General features: G+C 48.9%; 1 protein-coding gene across 1 annotated transcript; it reads left to right on the plus strand.

The window, feature by feature from the left end:
• Positions 1-5,676: 5,676 nt before the first annotated feature.
• On the plus strand, positions 5,677-9,389 carry LOC114203830 (doublesex- and mab-3-related transcription factor C2-like). Its single transcript, XM_028097121.2, has 5 exons — positions 5,677-5,891; positions 5,981-6,138; positions 6,811-6,947; positions 8,145-8,289; positions 9,277-9,389. Exons 1-5 carry the CDS (start codon positions 5,677-5,679, stop codon positions 9,387-9,389), a joined length of 768 nt encoding a protein of 255 aa, XP_027952922.2.
• Positions 9,390-9,695: the final 306 nt, after the last annotated feature.

Raw genomic sequence — 9,695 nt, forward strand, 5'->3', positions numbered from 1 at the left:
AACAGAGTGGGGGTGGGGGACCGAGATGTTCATCTTTACAGCAAAATGTCTGCCAATAAAAGTAGAAGAAATGATAGCAAAAAGAAAGTCATCATTTTTCAACCACCCAAGCAATGATCAAATCAGACAAGAACCAGGAACAAAATCTAAGGCCAAGAGGTGAAATTCTGTGGGGAGGAAACAGAATACCCACATGGTATCAAAATATCATGCTACAGGGGCACCTGGGTGGCTCAGCCACTAAGCGTCTACCTTGGACTCAGGCCATGATCAAGTCCCACATCAGGCTCCCTGACTCAGCCGGAAGCCTGCTTCTTCCTCTCCCACTCCCCCTGCTGGTGTTCCCTCTCTTGCTCTTGTCTCTGTCTGTCAAATAAACAAAATCTTAAAAAAAAAAAATATCATGCTACAGACTGCTTGTAAGTCACAGACAGACAAAGGTACCTTTACAATGGACTGATCTGTCCAACGATACCGTAAATAAGGGATCAAACTGAGTCATGCCAATAGCAGCACCGACAGCTAGACAAACTGACCTTAGGAGCTTCCAGATGGGATGTCATGTGAACTACACATCACCTATTTAATATCCTTGCCAAGAATGTGAAACAGAAATCATCTAAACGAGAGGAAAATATCAGGCAAAGCCGTATCGTGGACACATTGGAAGCAAACAGGCCTAGGCTCTTGGCAAATGTTATTGTCATGGAAGATTTAAGTTGAGGGACTGTTTGGGACTAGAAGATACTAAAGAGACATGACAACTGAATGCAATGTATGATACTTGCTTGAAATGTTGACCCTCAAAAGGGTATCATTGGGGCAACTGGGGGAAGTTGGAATATGAACTGTAGATGGACTTAGATAATGTTATCATGCCACTGTTAAATTTCTTCAAGATGACAATAGTAATATGGTTAGACAGGAGAAGATCCTAGTTCTTAGGAGATGCATTTGAAAGTAATTGGATGAAGAGTTTGGAACTTGAGTGGTTAGGCAAAAAAGAAAAAGGAGAGAGAAAGCAATGGGACAATATGAAATCTAGGTGAAAGAATGTTCACTGTTCAACTTTGTGTGTTTTGAATCTATTTTCAAATAGATAGTTGAGGAAGATGGATTGCTCATATTTCAGAGTTATGTGATGAAGTGTTCCACAAAAAAATAAAACGATTTCTGGTATCTTCTTGAAAATAATCTGGAAGAGACGGAGGGGAGAAGATATATATGAAATGAAATTGGCTGTGAGTGGTTAACCGTTGCAGCCCAGTGACGGATACTTGGAGGTTCCCTCACTATTCTCTCTCGTACAGTGTTCTCAAAGTGTGGTTCCCCCGCGAGCAGCATCTGAATCACCAGGGAACTTGTCAGAAAGGCAAACTCTGGGTCCCACGCCAGATTTTTTAATCTGAGACTATAGATGTGGAGCTCGGCAATCTGTTTTCACAAGCTCTTTGGCTTTGTTGGATTCTGAAGCAAGCTCGTTAATGTTCCAGGCGCACAGCTCTATTGTAATGAACCTGGAGATTGTAAGTTTATATGCAAACCCTGTTTGTATATGTTTGAAATTATCCACAGTACAATTTAAAGGAAAAAATGAAGAGAACTGGTACGTCAGCTGTTTAGTGGTCAAGTTTTAAAGTCTCAAGACCGACAATCCCAATGTTATACAAAAACTTCCAGAGGATAGAAAAGAGAAACTATTCCCCAACTCAGGCTATGAGACTAGAAAACCTTGACACTGGAACCAGCAAGGTTAGTATGAGAAAGAGGGACTTCAAGTCGATCTTGCTCATGAGCAGAAGATGTAAAAATCCTAAGCAAAATTTTAGCAAACTGAACCCACCAGTATCTACAAAAGATGATCCACCATAACGAAGTTGCATTTATCCTAGGAGAGCAAAGCTGGCTTCACATTAGATAGATAGATAGATAGATAGATAGATAGATAGATAGGTAGATAGATAGATAGAAAGGGACATGAGAGAGGTTTGTGTGTTGCCAACATATTCTGTTGCTTGCTCTAGGTGCTAACTGAATGTGTATGCTTAATTTTTGAAAACTCATTAAGATACACACTTGTGAATTTTGTCCTTTTGTGATTGTAAGCTTTATTAAAGATTTTGAAAAAAGCATCTACAAATAATACTGTGTAACAGACTAAACAAATAGACTTTTGATCATTTCAATAGAGAAAAAAGGAAAATTTAATATCTATTCATGATTTTTAAGACAAACTTCTTAAACTGGAAATGTATGGGAAACTCCTTAATCTTATAAAGCAAAAGCAAGCAAGCAAGCAAGCAAGAAAGAAAGAAAGAAAGGAAGGAAGGAAGAAAGGAGAGAAAGGAAGAAAGGAGAGAAAGGAAGAAGGGAAGAGGAAACAAGAAAAGGACGGAAGGAATGAAGGAAAGAACAGAGGGAGGGAGAGAGGGAGGGAGGAAGGAAGGGAGGAAGTGAAAGAGGAAGGAAACAGTGAAACCCAGGAAACACATTTTATTATGGAGATGTTGGCAGCATTCTATTTAATATTAGGGACAACCCAAAGAGGTCGAATGTGGTCATGTCTGTTTGACCTTGCAGTGGATGCCCTGGCCAGCCAGTACAGGTTTAATAAAAATGCATACATTATCAGTAGATTTTGATTGTATGTTAATGTTTCATTACCATGATGCAAATTTTTGTCACTACTTTATTATCATTAAAAATAAAAATATAGGCTTTGTTTAAGCTAAAATAAAAGAAACCTGTAAATCGATTATTGTGCTTCTGTAAGTCACAGATTCATGAAAAACTGCAGAACATCTAAAGACAAATGATTCAATATCAGAGTTTGACAGGGTGGCTGACTTTAAGGTCAGTATAGTTTTTAAAAAGTAAAATGGATTTCTGTAAGTTAGATACAATTAGAAAATGTCATTTTAAGTGGATAACAAGCACAAGAGCAACAACACTCTAGAGTATCTTGGGATGAATGCAAGAAAAGATGTACAAGATCTGAGTGTACAAAAGATAAAACTAAATACTAAACTAAAGATGGAAACGTTAAGGAAGCCCCACATAAACGAGAGATATGCCATGTTGGTGACTAGGAGGGCTGGGTGTCCTAAGGATGGTCGATTCTCCCGGAACTTATCCACAGATTTAATGAAAATGCAGCCCCAATCTGGTGCAAATGAGTTTTCAAGGAACGTGACATGCTGATTCTGACACTTACACTGGAAGGGCAAAAGGTGAAGAATAAGGAAGACATGTTTGAAGATTGTGAATAAGATGTGGGGACTTGCCCTACCATAGATCAAGATGTCTTATCAAGAGGTAAAAATGAAGATGGTGTAGTATCAGCACAGGAACAGACAAATTTATCTGTGGAACCGAAGAGGGAGCTCAGACACAGAGACACGGCAAAGATGGACCAAAATGACTCCAGGCACTGCCAAATGTTCCCTGGGGGTGTAGAATTGCCCCCCGATGGACAATCCCTGACGTAGGAATATGGATGAATCTTAAAAAAAACACATGCGGAATTTCATTAAGAGTAAGTTACAGGATATCCAGGACATGAGTTAAATAGGCATGCACATATAATATTTCACATCCCAAGAGAGAAAAGTCTGGGAAACAAGGTTTAGGGAGCACAAAGTTTCGCTTCACCTCACTTCACGAGTTACTGACTGGCTTAGTAAAGCCAGCACACGGAGAAGTGAAAGGAAGGCGAGAGGGGCGGGACTTTGGTGGGTGAACGTCGACGGAAGTCGAAGCTCATTGGTCACCGGCCACAGCCGTGGGAGGAGGAAGGCAGCGCTGGAAGCTCATTGGCCTTTGTGGGAAGGGCGGGAAAGGGAGAGAGAGCTGGGTCTTCCCTCCTCCCACCTTCTGTCCCTGCTGTTGGATCTGGACTTGCGGGCGGCTGAGGTAACCACAGGCTGGCATCAGGAATAGGACCCTCGTTCTCCACACATCTTTCCTCCCTCCTTCCTGCTCTGGATGGCCAATCCCTTCTCCTCTTCTCCACCTCGGTGGAGTACCTCCTGATGTCCCACTCCACCCCGTCTCCCCGACCCCCCCCGGGCCCCCCCAAGCAACAACCACCGAGTACCTGTGGGAGGAAACCCTCGCCTCAGCCCCCTGACCCCTGGCCTCTGGAACCTGAGGCAGGGCTCATGCCCCTGCCTTTGATCCTTTGATTCTGATGTGGTAGTGGCAGCGAATGACTGGGCTGCCTGAGATGAGGTGGTGCACCCCAGATGTGAGGGACGGGGAAGGTGTACCCAAGCATAACCGTTGAAGTGTGAAGAGGAGCATGGAAGACTGTTGGGGGGCTGTGCAGGGAATACATGGGTTTGCATGAGAGCAGAGAGGGTTCTGTTGGTGAAAGAAAAGAGTTAGTGCGGTGAGGAGTCGGCTGTTTTTATTTTTGGGTTTTTTTTGTTTATTTTTTATTGTTATGTTAATCGCCATACATTACATCATTAGTTTTTGATGTAGTGTTCCATGATTCATTGTTTGTGCATAACACCCAGTGCTCCACGCAGAATGTGCCCTCTTTAATACCCATCACCAGGCTAACCCATCCCCCCACCCTCCTCCCCTCTAGAACCCTCAGTTTGTTTCTCAGAGTCCGTCGTTTCTTATGGTTCGTCTCCCCCTCCGACTTACTCCCCTTCATTCTTCCCCTCCTGCTATCTTCTTCTTTTTCTTTTTTCTTAACATATGTTGCATTATTTGTTTCAGAGGTACAGATCTGTGATTCAACAGCCTTGCACAATTCACAGCACTCACTAGGGTGAGCACATACCCTACCCAATGTCTATCACCCAGCCACCCCATCCCTCCCACCCCCCACCACTCTCCGGCAACCCTCAGTTTCTTTCCTGAGATTAAGAATTCCTCATATCTGTGAGGTCATATGATACATGTCTTTCTCTGATTGACTTATTTCACTCAGCATAACACCCGAGGAGTCAACTGCTGACTAGATCAGGGTCTGGCATTCGATAGGGGGCTCAACATGGATCTAGTCAATGAATAATCGAAGGGATGAATAAAAATAATTATTGAAAGAGGGGCTTGGGATCCAGCAGCATAATCAAATTTCATGGGGGTACAAAGGGGTTGTCAGCCTAAAGTATTGGGGGGTTGCTGAGAGAATAATTAAGCTTACAGTGGGGTGCAGGAAGAAAATCAGAATGGGGTGTGAGCGGAAAGTTGAATGTAAGACATACTAATAACAGAATTGAGGTGGGGGGGCAGCCAGAATCATGAGTAGGGAGGGAATGAATGCAGGAGGTTAGGAAGATAATTGTGGAAGTGGATGGCAGGGAAAACAGTGAGGTATGGCAGAGTACAGGATGATCCACGAGAAGGGGAGGGCAGTAATTGTGGAAGGGGGCACAGGAGTGCCTGAAAATGGGGTCCATGTAAGCAAGGAGATTAGCAGTTGGATTGAAAGTTTACAGGAACCATGCCAAGAGTTTCTTGGAATGGGGCTATGCGTGAGTGCGGCTTCCTGGGAAGGAGGCTACGTGAGTGAGAAGGTTGGGTGCGATGTGATTTCAGCGGTGAGCTGGGTGAAGAAGAATCCAGGCACCTCAGGTGGGGTTTTCAAAGGGCAGAGGAAGTATGTTGAGGGTAGGGGATCATGTGGCCATCCTGACCTCCACTCCTGGCCCTAGAACCATGGATTCCAATGAAATGCCTGCTGTGCCCTGCTGCCCCTCCGACTCCCCCACGGGGCTTGAGACCGGAGCCCCGTGGGGGATTGAACTTGGCCCCAAAAGAGGTGTAAGTCGCTGTGCCCGCTGCTACGACCACGGCTTCACTGACCAAATCAAGGACCAGGAGCACCTCTGCCTCTTCCAGGCCTGCGATTGTCCCAAGTGTGCCTTCTTCTCGTGAGTATGGTGTCTGACGGGGGTGGGGGAGTGGGGGGTGGGCCTCCCCTAAATGTGACTGACTGTTGACCTGCAGTCCCCCACTTTAGGGAACACCACAGTGTCTTGCCTGCTGAGAGTGCCTTGAAGAAGGAGCAGGGGGCACAGCTAAAGAGGCACCTGGCTCAAGGACTGACAAGGAGTGAGGCCTCCCCTCGCAAAGCTCACAGCCATGTCAAGAAGTTGACCATTCAAGCAGGAGCCCTCAGTGAGTGTCTCTGGCCAGGGAGGGCGTCTGGGTTTGGGGGAAGGGAGCTTTGAGCAGTTCTGTCGCCAGTCCTACTACCCAGTTTTGATGTGGCCTTGGCAAATTACTCCCCGGGCCTTTAGCTGCCCCACCTAATAGACGTCATCAACATTATCTACCAAGTGTTGGTGGGAAGGAGAGATCTGGGGGGGCAAAATGGTCCACGGTGAGAGGAGACCTCAGACTGGGGGTGAGGAAGAGTGGGGTGGGGTCAGGGGGAAGGGTTCACCTAAAGTGTCCCCAGGTTTCCACAGCTGGGAAGGAGAATATCATGTCCCAGCTCGAGGCCCACCCACCCCCGTGCAACCCCCGGGAAGGTAAGGAGAGTCCGGGGCCTGTGGGGGAGGTTCCCATCTCACTCACAGCCCAGACCCTTCTCTGTGTCCTGAAGATGTGGGTTCCCTCCCTAACCCTACTGCAGCTTGCCATATGACCTTGGAGAAATAATACTCGTCCTCTCTGGGCCTCAGTTTCACCAGGTGGAAAATAAAGAGTAGGAACTGGCTGGTCTTCCAGGTCTGCTCAGCTCTGACGTTCTGGGCTCCTATCCTCATCCCAGAACATACCCATACGTATCTCTTCTCCATGGCCGGCCTGGTGCCTGACTCCACCCTGTGCTCCCTGCTCCTCCAGGCAAGCGCCCAAGGAGCTCTGCTGACTGGTCATGCCCCAAATTCTTTGTCTCTGTCCTGGACTCCAGCAGCCTTGAAGATGCGACGAACAATTTCTCTTTCCAGGAAGCCCCACAGGACTCCTGCCCTGCCCAGCATGTGAGTAAAGTGAGAAGGCACATGGAGCTAGTTGTATATTGTGTTATCGGGTGCCCAACCTTTGTGCTTGATGCCGTGGGAGATAGAAGGAGGGAGTGAAGGAGGCGGCCGATGAGGAGGAGGAGGAGGAGGGGGAGGAGAGGAGCCGGCAGGGGGAGGAGGAGTGGGGGGAGGAGGAGGAGTGGAGAAGGCAGCATCTCAGACTAGCGGGCAAGGGCAGGGCTCTCCCAGCCTTGCGGTTGCCTATCTGTGAGACTTTGGACACGTGACATTACATTTCCAAGCCTCCATTTCCAGTGTGTACTAGCAGTGTACTGATGGGGACAATATCCCACACTTACAGCACTGACAAGAGGGCTAGGCCAAGGCGTGCCACATAGCAGGACTTCAACTAACGGAGGCTGTTATTCCACGTGAAACAGATTGATGGGATAGAAGGTCCTGTTGAAAAGCAGGGGGGGAATGTGCCAAGATGGTGAGGGCCACGGGGCCCAGGGGCCCAGGGGCAGAGTCCAGAGGTCAGTAGAGAAAGCTTCCAGGCCATTAGATGAGCCAAGCTGGTCCTTCAGGCTCCATGGGGTTGGGGAATATGGAGGTGAGAACCAGTCCCTCGACAGGGACCGTGATCCCATTTCTCCAGGTGCTTTGCAGATTAGAACACAGACACCTGGGATTCCCCACAATCGTCACCGTTGCCCTGGGAGTTTTAGAAACGCTGGCAGGAATTGGTGTCTCGGGAGAGATATTGAAGAAGGACCTAGAAAGGAAAACAGACCCAACAGGGGAAAGGACTTGTGCAAGCCACAACGGCTGATGGCCCGCAGGCATTCAGACTCCCACATCCAGATATCGCAAGATCCTGGCCCTGTTTCTCTACTGGTAGTGTGTGTCTGCCAGAGGGTTGAATCCCCTGGCCTTTCTTTTCCTTGTTTCTAGATGCTCAGCGCCGGTGCTCCAGGCCTGTGCCATCCGTCCTTGGCCCTGTCCTCCTGCAGCCACAGATCCTGGGAAAAGAGCAGGGTCCAGAACCCTGGCAGGGGCCAAACTTAGTGACCGGGAAGAGCTGAAGGCCCCACCTGAACGCACCCAGCGTGGGTGGGGCCTTCAGCGGAACCCGGGACTGAAGGACCACTGGCCCCATGAGGTGGGGAGGCATGGCTTTTCAGGTCCCATTCTCTCACACCCTTTCCGCTGCAGGCTCCTGAAGCTTCTGACCAGGACTCGGTTTCTGCCTCAGAGTGGCAGCGGAAGCTGGAAGCGGCCAAGGCTCTGCTGATTCTGAGAGACTCTCCCCAGGCATCTTCTAGCTCCGTCTCCCTGCTGCAGCCCTCCGCGGCGGCAGGTAGCCTGGTCCTTGAGAGGAGAACACGGGGTGGTGGGGAGGGTTGGGAAATGGGAGGGCGTTGTCGTAAGCAGGGCCTAACTGGGAGGCCGGGGTTGGTGGGCTGAACCACCTTGGGCCCAGGCACCCAAGCTCCTCGGTCTGATGCCAGAGATGGCAGTCGATGGTTGATGGTGATGAATCATCAGTTTATCGAGCTCAGTGCTCGACAGCAAATGCGCCGGGCCCTGGCATCAAGAAACGAGGAAACTGAGGCCCTGCGAGTGGCAGCGACGTGCACTGGGGCATGCGGCCTATCGGGTGGAACACCCAGGTCTCCTCGCTCCCAGCCCAGAGCTTTCTACCCACACCCCTGCAGTCTGCTGTGGTGGGCAGGATACACATAGGTGATAAGAGCCTAGGCTGGAGGGAGACCTGGTCTTTGGTTCCAGTCTCCATGTGGAGCCTGGATGCCTTCATACTTCCCTTGCGTTCTGTGGCTAAATTTCAATAGATGAGCCTGGAGTGGAAGGACCAGAGGAAGTCTGAGGACAGCTAGATGCCCGGGAAGGCTGAGAGGGAAGGCTGGGCTTTGCCAGAACAAAATGTTGGGTGGGGGACGGGTGTGTGGGTGCAGCAGTGACCTGAGTGAAGGAGGAACTGCTGGAACAGAAGGGGATGAGGCTGGAGAAGGGGCCACTCACAGAGGTCCTGAATGGCGGGCTGAGGGGCTAGACCAGAAACTGTGGGTGGTGAGGAGCCAGGGAATGTTTGAGCTGGGGAGGAGTATATGCAAAGAGCCTGGGCTCCACCAAAAGAAATGTGGTGGTTTTGACGGAGGGATTGGAGGAGGCAAGACCCGAGCTGAGCAAATCAGTGAGGAAGGGTTCTGTGCTGCAGTCTGTAGTCCAGGTGACAAAGCCTAGATCGGGTGGAACAGAAGAGAGGGGAGAGCCTGGAGGGGAAGTGGATGTGACCTGGCTCTGATGCCTTCCTTTCTATGTGCAGCTCCTGCTGGAGATAGAGGACCCCAACCTCCTAGCCCCTCTCTGCGACCCAGGCCAACCAGCTCCATTTCTCTGCCTATTGGACATCTGGAGTGCATCTCCCTCTTGAGCTAGAAGCGCAGAAGAGGAGGCCTCACTAGAGTGCTGCCTATTTATGCATTTGCAAAATGTTTACTATCCAATATGCTTAACATGTTCTTTTTTCCCTTAACCTTCAGGTTCTTTTACAAGCTTTTCAGACCCTCTTTATTGTATGGGGCAATTCCTTGGCTGAGGGTGGGTATCCTTGTACCTCCATCCCTTACTGCCTTGGATTTGGGGGCCTTTTCATGTCTCCTAGAAAAACAGCGTTGTGCGGTCTAAGCTGATCAGTCTCTAAATAGGGTTCTGTGGGAGGTCCTATGTTCACATGCCAGAGTT

Source organism: Eumetopias jubatus, unplaced genomic scaffold, assembly GCF_037043125.1.
Source record: "Eumetopias jubatus isolate StellerSeaLion01/CBP00866 unplaced genomic scaffold, mEumJub1_p1.0 scaffold_11, whole genome shotgun sequence".
NCBI classification, from domain to species: Eukaryota; Metazoa; Chordata; class Mammalia; order Carnivora; family Otariidae; genus Eumetopias; species Eumetopias jubatus.